Consider the following 17,500-nt stretch of genomic DNA (forward strand, 5'->3'; position numbering starts at 1 on the left):
AGCTGCTCCTATTGTCTTGTATTCTCATATGTGCACTCTGTTGTACCCCCTCTCTGTTTCTATGACCGGCCTCTCTCACTGTGACCGGCCTCTCTCACTGTGACCGGCCTCTTTCTGTGACTGGTCTCTCTCAGTGTGACCGGCCTCTTTCTATGACCGGTCTCTCTCACTGTGACTGGCCTCTTTCTGTGACCAGTCTTTCTCACTGTCACTGGTCTCTCTCACTGTAACCGGCCTCTTTCTGTGACTGGTCTCTCTCACTGTGACCGGTCTCTCTCACTGTTACCGGCCTCTTTCTGTGACTGGTCTCTCTCACTGTGACTGGCCTCTTTCTATGACTGGTCTCTCTCACTGTGACTGGTCTCTCTCAGTGTGGCTGTGCTTTCCTCTTCCTTCCTGTGACTGGTTTGCTCTCTCTCTCTCTCAGGACTTTGACCCAGCAGAGGTGTTCATGCATCAGGCCATCTACACCATAGAGTACTGCCTGGGCTGCATTTCCAACACTGCCTCCTACCTGCGACTGTGGGCCCTCAGCCTGGCACACACACGTGAGTCTCCACAGCAACGCAGGGCTGCACTCCTGCCTGCCTGTCTGTATGTCTATAGGGAGGCAGTGCAGCATAGTGGGTAAGGAGCAGCATGTGTAATGGCTGTGTGTGTGCTGGGTGTGCTGCAGAGCTCTCGGAGGTCCTGTGGGTGATGGTGATGCGGGTCCCCCTCTCCCGGCCCGGCTGGCTCGGCTGTGTGTTTCTGGTCGGGATCTTCTCCTTCTTTGCCCTGCTCACTGTCTCCATCCTGCTGGTCATGGAGGGTCTGTCCGCCTTCCTGCACGCGCTGCGTCTGCACTGGTGAGAGGGACACTGACTCCAAGTCAGCGCTCAGCACAGCACAGCATGCTGCACACTCACAGATCACTGATCCGAGGTCAACACAGCTGAGAAAAGAGCAGCCAGGGCGTTTCAGGCCGTGTGTGAGTCAGTAGGGAGTGCTAGTGAGCGGTGGGAGGAGGGGACCATGCAGACCTCGGCCACCCAGCTCCTGGTGCAATGGGACCAGTTGTGTTCGGCTGCTGGGGGCTCCTGCTGGCTGCTGGCCGCTAACTGCAGCTGTAGGCCTAGGGCTGTATACAGAACAAGCACTGGAGCTCCCTTCATGATACTGACATTACCGCTCTCTGCCACAAGGTGGAGAAAAAGGCCAGCAAAGCATTCACAGCCCCCATAAAGTACCTCCTCACGTCTAATTCCACATTATTTACACACCAGTGTAGACAATCTTTCCCAGATGACTTCAGACGCTTATCTTTTCGTACATGTAACTCTGGGTGAAAGATTTATGACCTCACTACCTCTCCACACTGTAGTGTCAGGCTGGTATAACAGGGACAGCAGCTTCACATTTGTGAATTGCCCTTTTGTTTCAGTTTTGTATTCATGGCATTTCTCCTGTCTGTCGGTCTCTCAGGGTGGAGTTCCAGAATAAATTCTACAGCGGATCAGGCTACAGGCTCAGCCCTTTCTCCTTCACCTCCATCATGAATCCCGTTTAAACTCTGCAAAGCACAGGGGACTTTTATTTTGGCATATATGGCAATGTGTAAGCGCCAGACACTTCTGTTAAACTGCAATCAGAGGCTTGACTTTAATTAATACAATTCATGTTTTTTTATTGTAAATCTGAATTTGTACTTTTCTTGTTCTTTGCGCAAATGTGAATATCCAGTATTTCGCTTCTTGTAGATTTAGTCAGGAAACTGTTCAACCCTGTAACTATCTATTGGAAGAAAACAGATACTGCTGTAATCAATGTGGTTGATTTGGTCGGCCCTCTGAGCTCTCACCTGCACCTAGTTAACTTCCACCTTAAGACACTGTTAGTTTCTTTGTTATACCATCCAAAATGTTTTATTGTTTTGATAATGATACAAAAGGAATGATTTTTGTGTATGTTATAATGAAACGTAATCCAGAAGAAATGTCCCAACAAATACTGCTCTTCCCAAATCCACCCAAAGCCCAGTGTACAGGTGGGAATGCTGTCAAAAAAAGTCCCAGATGACTCATCAAATCATTACTGCTTTATTGCCATGTTTGCTGTTGAACAAGCAACTGAGCTACCAAGGTCCTAAAGCATTGAAGAGATAACAATAATACTGTATCATTTTGATTATCTATTGATTATATCATCGTACATTAGTTCTTACAAGAGCTGTCAAGCTGTTCTGTGAATGTCTGCAGGTTTTCCCACGGTAAGCTCCCTAATAGCCCTGGCTTTTGTAAAACTGGGCCCTGGCCACCACGTCGTTGGAGTAGTCGCGGTCGGTGGTCTGAGCATCAACCTCCCGGTAGGACTTGACAGCATTGGGTCCCTTGTTGTAGGCTGCCAGCCCACCTGAAACACATGGGCACAAGCGCATGTTCATTCCCAGCTCCGCCTCAGCAGAGCGAAACCTACCCAGCATGCATTTGCATTTTTATTACAGCTGAAATCGTATGTGGCTCACAACACAGTGATTTACACAGTTACAGTGGCGTAACACGGCCATTGGAAATGTGGCTAATAAGCAAGACAACTCAACAAGAAATTGAAACAAACAGACAAAACAAAAGTTGTCTTTAACCCTTTTGCCCTGATTTTAAATATGAACCTGTTGCTGCCTAAGGCTATGGTTATACGTTTCATAGAGCGCGTCTCTTTGGTTTGCTGTGTTTAATGCTAACAGGGATGCGGCCATGAGAGCACCTTTGAGACACTGTTCCTGGCTCCAGTCAGGATGATTTCTTTTCACATCGTTAATGGAGCTGACAAGAATTCTGGTTGCCTGGGTAATATGCTCCTCACTGTCCCATCGACCTTGTGGGGTGTGGTAATTCTTGTCAACCTGATGAGACATATAAACATTTGGGGTATTAAAAACTACATTCATGGAATATTTATTAATATCTGTGGTGCTCAATTCTAAATAACATTCTTATGAATGCAACATTCTAATCTGTAATCTTTCGCCTGAAGAGAAGTTCTGTTCTGTATTTGTGTCTCCCTTCATATTATAATTCATATTATAATATTCATATTATAATATTCTGAATACTAAATAGACATCCATCTCTGCTCTTAAAATCAACAATTATGTCTGTGGCATTTTCAGAATGAATGTCCTGTTTTGCCATGTAGTTATGAGTAGTGACTACAGGGTCTAGCCGTAGACAGAGGATTCACAGCTGACACAGAGAGGCAGACGGCACCTCCTGTTTCCAGCCAAAACCATCCGTGCAGATCTAGAGGACAAAGGGAACACAGCACTGAGTGTTGGTTTAGTGTCTGTCTGTGCTGGTGCTTCTGGCCTGACCTGCATGAGCCCATAGGCATTCCCGTGGTCCCCCCATCCGTTCTTCAGCCCGGTCCCGGCTCGCGATTCGCGGGACATGACTCCTGCGATGACCGCCGGGTCCACACCCTCAGACCGGCCCACCCGCTGGATGGTATGCTTGTATCTGTTCATCTGGGGCAGGTCATGTTGTGCCATTCTGTGCGACGCGGCCACGCCTGTTTGCATTATTATTTATATAAAATAAACTTTCAGGACTTCAGTCATCAGGAAATGCTGCCTTTTCTGCAGCTCACGCCACACCATTGAGAAGAAACACTCAGAAGCCATGAGCCTCTGTGAGTCTCGCCATTACGCTGAACTGACTGAGAGCATGACCCCAGCCCTGCTGAAGGACAGACAGAGAGAAACGCTTGGGTTCCTACCACCACTGAGCCCGAGGCCAAGCTCAGGGCCTGAACAGTGATTTTGGTCATTTGATGAAAAATGGATATGATGACCATCCATATGCAAAGTATGTGTACCTTACCATGCATATAAATGAAAAATATTGTATTACATATGTTTCATGACCACAGTGATTCACAATGCTTACTGTACACTTTATACGTTTAAATAGCTGGATATTTCTAACTGAAACAGTTATTACAATTGCTAATTCTAATTCTAATAGATTCTAACAGATACACAGTGAGTACACACCTTGCACGGGTTGATTGTCATCATTGGATGTTTTAGCAGAAGCACCTGTAGTATCAACTCTCATGACATCTCCATAACGACCTGCTAAAAATTGAAAATTACATTTTTAATGGTAATTAGATGTTGGTGGGTAGATCTATACTGATATATTGTTGTGGGTATTAGTATTATTACTGTTTGTCAGATGTTCTTATGCAGAGCTGTTTATAAGGCCAGTAAAGACTGGTGTTAGAGCTGTTGTCACCACAATAAATCCAGACGTTTTTATGAGTCCTTCAGTAATGATTACTGTATCGTAATGTTTGAATGGAAGGGAAATGGAAGCGCTGAATGAAATGTCCCAGAGTGGTTGAGTGGAATGTAGCTGACATAATGAAGTTCTATGTGGTTCCTGTAAAAACATAAAGAAATAAAACAGGAGCATTTGCTTATGGTGCAATAAGGAATGTAAATATTCACATGACTCACCCATGTCTGCTGACTCTAGGTGTTGTCTTGTCCTTATCTGTAACCCTAAAAAAGCACAGGTGACTTTTTGTCAGTGCAGTTTCTAAACTACAGTCCAGTATAATTTCCTCAGGCAGGCTTCCCTGTCCACTTTCAGTTTTCTTTTATTTGTTGAGTTTTTTTCCCCCCATAGTTTCACTTTCAGTTTGAGAATCGGTGTCAAAATGATTCAGTGAGAAAGTGAAATATAAAACCAATGATTTTCTTTTGCTATAACAAGCAAAAATTTAAACACACACACACACATTATACATTACACATTACACATACACAAGTCAAAAGTTTGGACACACCTGATTAAGACAATGGGAAACATGCATTTAAAGACAATGTGGATCTAAAGACTTATGTTTAACTGATTGAAATCTGATTATTTTCTGAGAAACAAATTTCAAAGTGAAAATAAATAGTGAAATTGATACTTATGTGTGAATTTCTTTTCAAAAAAATTAATTTAAAAATATTTTTGGCTGTTTGAAGAATCTAAAATATAATATAGTTTTGATTTGTTTAACACTTTTTAATCACAGCATAATTTCATTTGTTATGGAATTCTGATGTCTTTACTATCATTCTATATGTGGAAAATAATAGGGAAAAAAACCCCATGAGTACGTGTGTCCAAACGTTTTACGGGTAGGCTACTGTACATATGTATGTATATAAAACATTTTAATAGAGATGTTAAAATGTACCAACCTGAAAGTGTACGTCCGCAAAGATCCTCACGGCAGGTGCGTGTTGGAGCTTCGGAAGCTCTGAGTGAAATGATGCTGAGCTCCTCACAGAACGGGCTTATATATCAGTTTGGTTCTTTACTCTTTGCCCCTCGGTCACGGGGCGCAGGGCGGGGGTTACCTTTGCTGACGCCTAAATACTTTTCGTATTTATTTTTTTCCACAAATTGGAGAAGTAAGGCTCTAGTTAACAAATGTTAAAAACAATGCAAGATTTTGTTCTACCAAATTGAATTTATCCCATGTAAGTTATTATTTGTGTAATTTTCTCTCAGGGAGACCAGCGCCCCCTGCTGTCAGACACCAGCTCCATCAACGGTCTGCAGGGGGACCTGGAAGTAGAGAAACTATCAACTTTTCTGTGACTCTCATACTCTGTGACAGGTCTATGTGTGGTCAATGACTCAATTACTCTCTGTGACTCGGTTTTTCTCTCTGTGAGTCTCCTATCTGTGACCCAGCTGTTCTTTGTCGTTGACCTGCTATGAGTTCCCGCTTTCTAGTATGCTCTCTCTTTCTCTCTCTGACCGGTCTCTCTCTGACTGGTCTCTTTTTTTGTCATATTGTCTATATGTCTACATGCGTATATGCAGTTTCCAAACCATAGACCAGTTTATGCTCCTTGGTCAGAGGTATGTCCACTTTCAGTTTTCTCCATGGGTTTACTTTCACTTTGAGAATCACTTTTAAAATGACTCAGTTTCAACATACAATAAGTAATCTTTTAATCTTTATTTTGATAATGTACAGGGATTTTCCTGCACTTTTACTTGCAGCTTCAGAATCACTTTCAAAATGATTCAGTTTCAACATACAATAAGTAATCTTTTAATCTTTATTTTGATAATGTACAGGGATTTTCCTACACTTTTACTTGCAGCTTCAGAATCACTTTCAAAATGATTCAGTTTCAACATACAATAAGTAATCTTTTAATCTTTATTTTGATAATGTACAGGGATTTTCCTACACTTTTACTTTCAGCTTCAGAATCACTTTCAAAATGATTCAGTTTCAACATATAATAAGTAATCTTTTAATCAGTTTCAGTATAAAATAGGACATCTTTATTGTTTCCCAAACCACGCAAAGATCTTTGTAAAATTATATTCAAAAAAATTATACAAACACACACATATCTCCATGATTATATAGGCTATCCTCTTATTATTTTCCCTACATTTCAGATGACAGAAGCATGCGTCTACAGTAGTTGATCTACTAAATAGTCATCGGCTGAACACAGTGCATTAATTAATTGCTAAAAAGTCGTAATACCGATGTCAAAATGTACAGCCTTAAAAGTATAGGCTCGCCTGTATCAGTTTCCGGAGCTGAATGCATGATGTTCAACTGTGGTGTGTTTGAGACAACAGCTGGGCTATATAATTATATCCGCTCGGTTACATACCGCAGCAAGGGGTTTATTTGTTATTATTTATATGTATATTTTCATGAGTGAGTGAGTTAGGACTTAGAGCAGAATGCTGTCCCGTATTCAGATCGCCGTGCGCATATTGCTGTATCTTCACTTTTACCTTAATTTCACCGTACGAATCGCAGGACTGCGTTTAGTCTTTGGGCGCTTACATTTCACATTCGTAGTAAACGGAAGCGTTTTGTGAGTAACACTGCACTACATTACACTACATTACCACGGCGTAATTTCTCATGTGCATACTACAGTAACTTTCAAAGAAACCTTAAGCAGGATTGATTTCAAACAGGTTAAAACTGGACGCATTGCCTTCGGGTTGCGCGCTTGTATGCGGCAGTTTTGTTAGGATCACATGGGACTTAGGAGCGATGAAACGGGTCGCGCTGGGAGAGAAGAAGCGGATGTCGGAAACGGAAACCAGCGCACAGGTCATGACAAAGATGGCGCAGCACACTGTCGCGTAAAGTCCTGCGTTTTCCTGCGGATTACATCGCGCATTCGGGTGCTGCCGCCCAAAGGACAGCGAGGCGAATCCCCGTGACATCCCTTACTCTGCATGAACTGTGCGTGTGGCCGTTTTTGGACGGACAGATGGCGGTTTGGGGAGATTTAGGTCGGAACGTGCTGTTCCTGTTAGGTCAAGTACAAAGGCGAGGACTGCACGGAGGCAGCGGATTTGGTAGGTGCAAAACTTCAGGTAGGGTAATGATTCCTTCTTAGTCACGTCTATCTGACTAGCGAAGGTATCCTGCCAACCACCTGTTCTTTAACTAGAACTAGCTATTGTATATCTACACTTACATATACTGTCATCAATCTGTCCGTCCCTCCTATAGTTCGGTGCATGACCCAGGCCGCCCACCAACCCGAACCCGAGCCCGACGACAATGAGCACATCAGCAAAAAGTTCGTCAACAGAAACCCCCGGAATCTGGAGCAGATGGCGTTAGCGGTGAAGGACAGAGGCTGGTCTACAGTGTGGCCATCCCGTCAGTGCTATCACAGGTGTGAACGAACTCCACTTCCCATGAGCCACCGCAGGCAATCTGACACGCCACTTATTTGAACAGTCTGCTAGGTTTGTGTTGGAAGCTGATCCCGACTCGTCAGACCTGCAGAGCTTGAAGTCCTCGGGGTGTGTAGTCGTGCAGAATGCCATAAAAATCACGTAATGTAATTTTTTCCTGTACATTTTTGTGAACAACACATAATTAAACTATTCTTGTGTTTTATGCTGTGTGGGAATACTTTCCTGCATTGTGTTTTAAGAAATGCACAGGTGTGAAAAAAAAAAAAAAAAAAAAAATATATATATATATATATATATATAATAGGTGTAATTGGACCAGTTGTGTCTGGGGGGGATAGACTATGTTGATTCTGTTCCATACACACACACTCATATATGCACACAAACACTCGTGCGCACACACTAACATACTCTCTTTCACACACAACCCCACACACAGGGGGTTTGAGTGTGACAGGCAGGATCAACAGTACTGACCTCTCCCTCTCCCTCTCCCCCCCCCCCCCCCCCCCCTCCTCCCTCTCTCTCACCCCCCCTCCCTCCCCCCCCCCCCCCCCCCGCACCTCAGGCTGGAGTTCTCCCGCTCTCAGCACCACGTGACAGCGCAGGTGTTCTCGCCGGGCTCGGTGGCGCCGGTGCTGTCCTGCTCCACGCGGGAGTGGGCCGTGAAGCGGGAGGTGGGCTCCATGCGGGCGGTGGCAGCCTGCCAGGCGGTGGGGGAGGTGCTGGCCCAGCGCTGCCGGGAGGCCGGTCTGCTCCGCCTCAGCTTCCGGGCCATCCCCTGGCAGTTCCGCTCGCAGGCGGTGAGTTCCCTCCCTCCCGCGGGGGGTCGGGGCTCAGTTCCCCACACGGGGAATATAAGGCCGGGTGTACACACACCCATCGGTCATGTCACGGTGCTCTGTGCTGTAGCTGGTCAGCACCTGCCGAGAATCTCGCTACCGACTGACGCCAATCTTACCTGTAGAATGAGGAACAGCTGGCATCAGTGATGCGAGCTGGGCTCAGCATGGCGACCACAAGCAATCACCAGAGCTCACTGACTGACCGTCGGGTGTCTGTATCCCCGTCTTAAGGGTAATCGTCAGAACGAGTCCCCCGGGAGCTGCTAACAGATCAGCTGTATGGCCGCTTTATGAGGATGGAGCTTTTCTCCAGCGTACGGAAGCGTCAGTCGCCCTGTATTGTGTGATGTCACAAACACCAGCATTCTTTTGTCTGTTTTCTCTCAGGTGCAGAAGTTCTGGACAGCCATGAAAGAGGGCGGGATCACTCTCAGCGAACCCAGGCGGAAATACGTCTGATTGGACTTTACAGCGCAATTGACTGTTCCACAGACAGACGCACCGTATGGCAGATTTTTGTAAAGAAGATGCTGAAGAACTCTCGAGTTCCAATAAATAATGTCCCCTTATAAGGCTCTTTAAATCATTTCTTCTCCTCAAATGTGAGGTGGCATGCGTGCGTTCGTAAAAATATACATCAGCATTCTCCCAGGAATACGTTACTCTCAGGCTGACCTTGGCAGTGGATTTAGGTCCTCTGCAAGCAATGCTGTACACAAGCTGATAAGGAACTTGGGTCACACAAAATTAAACTGCAGGCTGTACACCCTGTCGGACGGAACAAATCGAGAAGGTCCATGTGAGGGTGGGTACTTGCTGGGTGGCTCCAAAATTTAAGCCCTTGGTTATCGCCACGGTGATAAAACATAGTTTTTGTTTAAGTGGTAGAGTGAGAGAAAAGTCAATGCTATCGACCCTGAACTTGCAACTATATGCAACTACATGCAATACAGAAATATTGACATTGCCGTTTTTAAGTGTGGTCTAGACTGTCTGTACTGTCCTGCTTTCAGTGCTTAATGTACTTATGAATTTTTTAAAACTTTCCCTACTTTTAAGTCATATTAAACATCCACAGAAACAAAAATGTAAAATGTGATGTTTGAAAAAGAAAAATAAACCCTCAAATAAATTCACCATTAAACGTTAACTTGCCTTCTCTGCAGCCGTCACAGCTGATTGGCTCTCAGCTCATGTTCCTTCTCCTCCACCTGCCTCTGTGATGTTTATCTGAAACAAAGTTAAAAAAAGGAAGTAAAAGATGTAAAAGTAACAGTCCTGATGGGTTTGCTCCTACTCTCCTTGCCTGTGCAGATGTGTGCAGAGCTGGGGTACATGCTCAGTCTGACAGCAGATTCCACCCGAGGGGGTCCTCATCTGGGAGACCTTCAAGTGGACCAAAAAAAAAAAAAGGAAAATCTAAAAATATGAACACATTGCCCCTTTTGCTGGTTGTTGCTTTTTGTTGACTTGTTTAAATGTTTGCTCACAGTAAAAATTCTCACACAAAACTGAGTGTAGATGTGATTTTAAGATAGATTCCTGGTGCTATATAAATGTACAGAATTACAATGCCCATCACTGCCCATCACGTCTGTAGCACCATGATGTTGCATAATGTTCAGAGTTGGAGCAGAGTGGTGGGAGGGGTCCCGTGCTGCGCCATCAGGCAGGACAGCGACAGGAACGTGTCGGGCTGCGAGCGTTTGGAGAGGTGCTTACGGGCTGTGGGTACCGGCGGGAACGTGTCGGGCTGCGAGCGTTTGGAGAGGTGCTTACGGGCTGTGGGTACCGGCGGGAACGTGTCGGGCTGCGAGCGTTTGGAGAGGTGCTTACGGGCTGTGGGTACCGGCAGGAACGTGTCGGGCTGCGAGCGTTTGGAGAGGTGCTTACGGGCTGTGGGTACCGGGTTCAAATCCCAGATGAGATAACTCTGTCGCTGTGAGGAGAATTCTCCATTCAGAACCACAAGGAAGACACACTTTTACTTTTTAAGAGATTTTTTTATTGTCTTTTTTCTCTTTTCTTGGAAAAACACAAATGGACAAAAAAAAAATTGAAAAAAGGTTTCAGAAAATAATTATTGTAATGCTACAGGCTGTCACTGTATAGAGGGTGAAGGAAACAAATTTACACAAAAGTATGTATACTCCTTTCTGAGATTATGAGGACAGAGAGAGGGAGGAACAAAGAAATACGTGTAAAAGGACTGACGGGGTAGACTAGAATTTGGGGGAAAAACAGGATGAAGGGAGAGGGAGGAGAGGCTGTTTATTTTTTAATAAAGGAAGTAGTAAAACAAGTTCTATGAAAAGGTAGCAATATCTGTGTTGAGGAAAGAACAAAAAAATTTAAATCTGTGAAGGGTGAGATACAGTACAATTTCTTTTAAACAGAGCAGAGGGGGTGACCCTTGACTCCTTTTCAAAGCGGAGGTCATGAGACAGTGAGAGGGAGAGAGGGAGAGGCAGGAGGTGATCCTGTGAGCGTTCACACACCGCCCCCCTGTGGGAGAGAGGGAGAGTGCACTCTGCCATCCTCCTCGGCGTTTCGTGGGCCCTGGCTCTCCTGTGAGCAGCCTGTAGTCCTGCAGTTTCCCTCGCGCCGCCAGGTGTGACGCAGAGTTAACCCTCGCTCGCAGAGCACCGCCCTCCTCGCCACGCCCATCTCTGCCCCTCTCTGTCTCGTTTCTGTAGCGCTGCAGCTGCTGCAGCTGTAGCTGCACCCGCGCCCGCTGCGCGTCAGGCTGAGTGTTAGGTGTGTCCTGCAGGACGTCTCCGCCCCCCCACAGTCGTTTTTACAGCACCGTCTGCGGGTCCCCCCCTGCCCCCCTGCCCCCCCCGCCTCTCTGCGCTCTCAGGATATCCTCTGGATGAGCCGGTCCTCGGACAGGCAGAAGAGCGCGTTGATGGACAGCTCTGAGATGAAGCCCTCACAGGCTCGGCGCGTCACGCCCTTACAGCCCCGCAGGTCCAGCAGCGTCAGACACGACACCCGCTTCAGGTACAGCAGGCAGCCGTCCGTCAGCTTATTACAGCCTGAGAGAGAGAGAGAGAGAGCAGCCCGCTGACAGGAGACAGACACACACACACGCACGCACGCACGCTTCACGTACAGCAGGCAGCCGTCCGTCAGCTTATTACAGCCTGAGAGAGAGAGAGAGAGAGAGAGAGAGAGAAAGAGAGAAAGAGAGAGAGAAAGAGAGAGAGAAAGAGAGAAAGAGAGAGAGCAGCCCACTTACAGCAGACAGACACACACACATACACACAGAGAGACAGGCAGACAGACACACAGAGGCATACCTGCGAGGTTGATCTCGGTGAGCGTGTTGCGGGTGGAGGAGCCGACGGCGGTCAGCAGGTTGACGGACTGGTCGGTGACGCCGCGGCAGTGCGACAGGTCGAGACGTGCCAGCAGCGGCATGTGCCTGATGATGAGACGCAGCGTGGAGTCGCTGATCTCCAGCCCCGCCAGCCGGAACGACTGCATGTTCCTGAGCTTACTGCGGTTATCACAGCCTGCGGAGAGACACGGCGCTGTCAGCACACCCGCCAAACGCCCGCGCACGCCCGCCACGCGTCCGCACACGCCCCGAGCACAAGTACTATTCTGTACATACACACTGTGCATCGCTGCTTTGCCACAGGGCTCTTATTTGTTGTTCCTGAAAAGTTTTTTTTTTTTAATTAAACATTTCGAATGTTGTGAAGCAAAACTGCGATGCTAAAAAATATGCTAATTGCTCAAAGTTATATGAATACAGCTGGTCACATCACAAACACAGCTACCCAACCACAACCTGTACTGTCTGTGAGATGGGCTGTCCTGACCTGGAGGGGTGATTAGGTCCCGAATCTGGGTGTCTTTGACGCCCTCAGCCCAGCGCAAGTCCAGGGTGCGCAGGAGGGGGCAGCTGGGGGAGCTGAGCGCTGAGATAGAGGACCAGGAGCACCCCGAAACCATCAGGTCCTTCAGCCCTGTGAGAGAGAGAGAGAGAGAGGAGGAGAGGGAGAGAGGGAGGGAGAAAGAGAGAGAGAGAGAGAGAGAGAGAGAGAGAGAGAGAGAGAGAGAGAGAGAGAGGGGGAGAGTTTCACTTTACACTCCGCACACCTGAACACAACAGCACTGACACAACATACACAGGCAGCGTTACAGGCTGCAGAGAGACACGGGGGACCGGGCAGCCCAAACACGCTGGGCTGCCAGCTCCAGCAGGCCCACACACTCACACTTTACAATTACGTGTGAAAAATACATAAAAGATGCGTTCCGCAAAAGCAACAGGCCTGAGCAACACTGGCAGACGTCCCGGACAGAGAGAGGAAGGTTCTTCCTGAGAGAGGACCCTGCCAGGACACAAAGCCACCTGCCACTGTGTGAGCGACAGAGTGCGGCAGCAGCAACACCACCTCACATTTAATGAGTATTAAAGTTGTAATACTGTCAGCGTCTTTCTTTAATGGAATATTGTGTTAGTGTGTTTATTTATTCCATTCCATATTTCTGTGCATGTTTTGGGAATGAATGTGTAACAGTGGAGTCATTGAAGCTGAACAGATCTGAGGGGTGAGGAGCGAGAGAGAGAGGACGGTGAGCAAAACAATCAGGTACACTTACTAATTATGTTCCAGAAAAAGCAGAGAGGGGCTGTGTGTAGGGGACAGAGGGACAGAGGGGCTGTGTGTAGGGGACAGAGGGACAGAGAGGGGCTGTGTGTAGGGGACAGAGGGACAGAGAGGGGCTGTGTGTAGGGGACAGAGGGACAGAGAGGGGCTGTGTGTAGGGGACAGAGGGACACAGGGGCTGTGTGTAGGGGACAGAGGGACAGAGAGGGGCTGTGTGTAGGGGACAGAGGGACAGAGAGGGGCTGTGTGTAGGGGACAGAGGGACACAGGGGCTGTGTGTAGGGGACAGAGGGACAGAGGGGCTGTGTGTAGTGGACAGAGGGACACAGGGGCTGTGTGTAGGGGACAGAGGGACAGAGGGGCTGTGTGTAGGGGACAGAGGGACAGAGAGGGGCTGTGTGTAGGGGACAGAGGGACAGAGGGGCTGTGTGTAGGGGACAGAGGGACACAGGGGCTGTGTGTAGGGGACAGAGGGGCAGAGAGTAGCTGTGTGTAGGGGACAGAGGGGCAGAGAGGGGCTGTGTGTAGGGGACAGAGGGACTGTGTGTAGGGGACAGGGATGCTACCTGGCAGGCGGTTGATGAGCCAGGTGAGTTGCTTCTTGGAGATGGATGTCCAGGAGAGGTCGAGTGTGATGGGCTGCCGTTTGATGATGCCGGACAGGGCCTGAGGGCTGACCGACCGACACCGGCTGAGGTCTATCCGGGTCCACAGGCGCTTGTCACAACTCCTGCACCAGGAAGAGGGGCAAAGCTACTGAGGCAGTGTTACACAGGGCAAAGTTACTGTCATGGCTCTTAAACAGGGCAAAGTCACTGACAGAGCTCCTGCGTGCAGCGCCGAGTCGCTCACCATTTATACCAGCTTTTGCAGACGGTCATGCAGACACAGAGCTCCGCCCGGGTCAGGTAGCGGAACACGGACACCCACACCTCCTTCTCACAGCCCGGCTCGTTCCCCACATCTCTGAAGGAAGGCAGGGAGAGGAGCGAGGGAGGGGAGCAGGAGGTGGCGGGCGGCGGCGGCGTGGGCGAGACGGAGGACTGGGAGGAGGTGGTGGAGGGGGAGGCGGTCTCTCGTTCAGTCACACTGTCCATGCGGGACACGGCTGCGCGGGCGTCGGGGAGGTCCTGCTGGCGGGCGTGGTGCCGCGGGTGCCGGCCCGAGGACGCCCCGGCCCCGCCCCGCAGCAGCCCGTTCCCCGCCGCGCCGTTCCTGTGCCGCGGGCGCTGCAGAGACTTGCGCTGGACGTAGCCCTGGCTGTTGGGGGTCCTGGGCGACACGGCGGCCTCTAGCTTGGGCACGATGGAGCCGGGGTCACGCTTGGCCTTCGGGGGGCGCTGCAGCGTCACCGTCAGGTAGGAGCCGTTCAGCAGGTCGTCGCTCAGGTCCGACACCAGCAGCACCGGCGGGTCCGGCTCAGAGTCCGACTGATTCTCCTCCTCCTCTCCATCTTCCTCCATCTCTTCCAGCTCCTCCTCTCCTCCGTCCACATCCCTCTCATCGCTGTCCTCTTCGTCATCGTCGTCGTCATCGTCGTCATCGTCCTCGTCCTCGTCGTCGTCCTCCACCCTGCCCTTCCGGCGGTGCGCTCGGCTCTCTTTATCCAGCCGGTCCCTGTGCCGCCCGTCCTCGCTCTCCTCGTCTTCCTCCTCCTCGTCTTCCTCATCCTCGTCGTCGTCGTCATCGTCCTCGGTCTCCTCCCGGCGCCGCTGCATCCTGCCCCCTCCCCGGAGCCGCACGCGGCCGCCCCTCTCCCCCCTCACCCCCAGCCCGCGCCTCATCTTCAGGGAGGAGCTGTTTGCGCTGAGCCCACCTCCTCGGCCCACGCGGTGGGCAGAGCCTCTCCACAGGCCCCGCCTGCCGGGCCCTGCCCCTCGCAGGTGACGCATTCGGGAGGCCGAGCCGCCTCTGGGGTGCAGGGACAGCTTTCGGATGCCTCCCTGTCCCTGCCCATCGGCCTCCTCATCCTCGCTGACCGAGTCGTCGTCTTCGTCCTCCTCGTCTTGCTCGTTTCCTCGGCGACAGTGGAGTTTCGGGGGCCGGCCGTCCAGAGAGGATGACTTGCGTTTCTGAGGGGCGGGGGACAGAGGAGGAGAGATCAGCACAGTGAAGGATGAGGTCATCATCTACTGAGCCTTTCGCCAAACACTGAATTTCACACTTACCGAATGCAAAATTTTGTTCCGCTCCATTTTTATCTGTTAAAAAAAAAACAAAACATGAAACGTTAAGAGGCTGTGAGAATTTTTAGTGTTTTGCCATCTAGTGCATGGGTTCTTTTAACTGACAGCTGCCGTCTACTGAATTTTAGAAGATTTGACAGAAAAATTTTAAATCCATCTGTCATTTTGACAGACAAATTCTGACTTTCAAAATCATCAGCATTTCTTTTTAAATGTCCTGTTAGTATTCAATAATTAATGTTCAAAACAAATTGAATTATAGTACTATAACATAACATATGTTTTTAATTCTTTTATTATTTTGTATTGTATGGTTTCATGTATTACCACTTTGCAGCTACTCACAGGACTCTTGTGAAATTCAGTGAAAGTTACAGCCACAGATTTGAAATGTTAATCACAGAGCATGCCATTTTAAAGGAACTGCTAAGAGTTTAGAAAATGTATCTGTATCATGCGGTCTTTGTGGTGAGGAAAGGAGGATTCACTCATCTATGAATTGATGACGGAATAAATTTCATAATGAGGGAAGATGCCGTGTGTGTCATTGTGATGGATGATCCTAGCGGAAACCGGGTCGCAGTGAAACAAAGGTACTGGCATCTCTCAAACAACCTGCTGAGTGCTAAACAGACAGCATCAAACTGCAATTCTCAACACATTCTGAAAAGTCAGAACAGGTTAAACAGCTCTTATTTGCGCCAACTTTGCCTGCTGAGAAAACCTAAAACCTCGCAGTGAACAGCAGCCAGCAGTGCGCTTAACTCCTCTCGTGGTTTACGTGTTTGCTGTGTCTCAAACAACACTAATGACGACTGTCCAAAGAGGCAGAGACCATCAAAGTGCTACCAGGAACACCGCCCATAAGGCACACAGCCCGGCACGTTTGCGTGGCAGATGCTCCTGTCCTGAATGAAGCTTTTACATGTCACCCACTCATACAGCTGGACAGCTACTCAGGCTAAACCCCCAGCCCGAGGGTACCGCGGCGTCCCATCTGCCCTGCTCCTCACCGGCGCACCACACTAACGCTGCCAACGTGAAACTGGAGCAGCATCCACCTCCCAGCACCGGGAGAAAGCGAGCCAGACCCCTGCCTCTGACCCGGCTCTCTCTAGCCTGCCACTCCTCACCACTGATGCTCCTCAGAGAGGTCCTGGCCCACATAATCACACATCACCCTCTAATGCACACATTCATTATGTCACCTACGTTTGAGATACCCCAAGAACAACAGAAACAACACAAAGCGTGGCCCGCAGTATAAAAGCACCAACTAACCGGCCGGATCTGAAAACGTTAGCGAGTCATTTGGCAGTCATAAGTGGTGCTTCATTTTGTAACCGAGCAAAACAACAAAGTTCAGGAAGTGGAAGGGTGGTGGCAGCCTGTATGGAATGTGCAGGACCCGTGCTGTGTTTTAACATCACTAACCGGACCGTTAACCGGACCTTCTACAGAACATGCAAGCCTACGTCCGTGCGTGACCACTACATACGACTGCAGCGCGGTCTGTGACAGATGGCATTTTCCATGACATTGTGTTGGAATTAAGAGGTAACTAAGCGTGCTGAAGGTGAGATGAGCTGGACGGCGGTATGGGCGTGCGGGCGTGGTGGCGTGGGGGCGAGCGGGCGGCGGAGCCTCTCACCCGCTTCCTGAGCTGCAGCTCCAGGGCCCCCGCTCGCTTCCTGTTGTGCTGCAGTAGCAGCCTGTGGGAGGGAGGGGGCGCCAGCGAGAGGGGCCGTCCAGCGCGCCTCCCCCTGCCCCGGCCCCCGCCCCCGCCCTCGTCGCCCTCCCCGCCCCCCACGCCCTCCCTGTGGGAGCGCTTCTCTGCGGCGGGGGCGGCCGGGGACAGCGAGCTGGCGGACGCCACGCTGTCATCGTCACTGCCCGAGGACTGGCACAGAGGGAGAGAGGCGCCCGCGCCGGTTATCCTGAGGGCACAGACTGCGCTTCGCACCACTCACATCACAGCTGAGCCTGACCGCACCGCGCAGCCGGCGCCGCCTGAGCTACACCTGCCCAGCCCGTGCTCGGAGGGGGGGGGGGAGGGGTGACGCCGTCACCGGCAGCCCCTGTGCGGCTCCCCATAGCAACCC

At 49.5% G+C, this 17,500-nt stretch overlaps 4 protein-coding genes across 6 annotated transcripts in view; 2 read left to right on the plus strand and 2 right to left on the minus strand.

The window, feature by feature from the left end:
- tcirg1a (T cell immune regulator 1, ATPase H+ transporting V0 subunit a3a) overlaps window positions 1-1,549 on the plus strand; it is an 8,338-nt gene extending 6,789 nt beyond the window's left edge. Inside the window, exons 18-20 of the mRNA XM_036516657.1 lie at window positions 428-548; window positions 677-848; window positions 1,465-1,549. Coding sequence (XP_036372550.1) covers window positions 428-548; window positions 677-848; window positions 1,465-1,549 — 378 coding nt within the window. The remainder of the gene's footprint in view (window positions 1-427; window positions 549-676; window positions 849-1,464) is intronic.
- Window positions 1,550-2,257: 708 nt separating this feature from the next.
- On the minus strand, window positions 2,258-4,576 carry LOC118769953 (lysozyme g-like). Its single transcript, XM_036517388.1, has 5 exons — window positions 4,499-4,576; window positions 4,031-4,114; window positions 3,350-3,546; window positions 2,743-2,881; window positions 2,258-2,391 (listed from the first exon to the last, which is right to left on the minus strand). The coding sequence occupies exons 1-5, from the start codon at window positions 4,500-4,502 to the stop codon at window positions 2,258-2,260; spliced, it is 558 nt and encodes a 185-aa protein (XP_036373281.1). The 5' UTR covers window positions 4,503-4,576.
- A 2,567-nt stretch (window positions 4,577-7,143) lies between these two features.
- Window positions 7,144-9,790, plus strand: mrpl18 (mitochondrial ribosomal protein L18). Of its 2 annotated transcripts, none has more exons than XM_036517385.1 (4): window positions 7,144-7,409; window positions 7,549-7,717; window positions 8,311-8,545; window positions 8,975-9,790. In XM_036517385.1, exons 1-4 carry the CDS (start codon window positions 7,304-7,306, stop codon window positions 9,044-9,046), a joined length of 582 nt encoding a protein of 193 aa, XP_036373278.1. In that variant the 5' UTR covers window positions 7,144-7,303; the 3' UTR covers window positions 9,047-9,790. The 2 variants fall into 2 exon arrangements, with proteins under 2 accessions (XP_036373278.1, XP_036373280.1); XM_036517387.1 differs by having other exon boundaries at window positions 7,144-7,391.
- Window positions 9,791-11,443: 1,653 nt separating this feature from the next.
- kdm2aa (lysine (K)-specific demethylase 2Aa) overlaps window positions 11,444-17,500 on the minus strand; it is a 22,408-nt gene continuing 16,351 nt past the window's right edge. The window contains exons 16-22 of one of the 2 annotated variants that reach the window (XM_036517309.1): window positions 17,050-17,298; window positions 15,381-15,413; window positions 14,065-15,284; window positions 13,779-13,942; window positions 12,418-12,564; window positions 11,890-12,105; window positions 11,444-11,625 (exon numbers count right to left, since the gene is read on the minus strand). In XM_036517309.1, the coding sequence (XP_036373202.1) occupies window positions 11,444-11,625; window positions 11,890-12,105; window positions 12,418-12,564; window positions 13,779-13,942; window positions 14,065-15,284; window positions 15,381-15,413; window positions 17,050-17,298 (2,211 nt within the window). The remainder of the gene's footprint in view (window positions 11,626-11,889; window positions 12,106-12,417; window positions 12,565-13,778; window positions 13,943-14,064; window positions 15,285-15,380; window positions 15,414-17,049; window positions 17,299-17,500) is intronic. The other variant, XM_036517310.1, reaches the window with a different exon arrangement.

Source organism: Megalops cyprinoides, chromosome 22 (genome assembly GCF_013368585.1).
Source record: "Megalops cyprinoides isolate fMegCyp1 chromosome 22, fMegCyp1.pri, whole genome shotgun sequence".
Taxonomy (NCBI): domain Eukaryota; kingdom Metazoa; phylum Chordata; class Actinopteri; order Elopiformes; family Megalopidae; genus Megalops; species Megalops cyprinoides.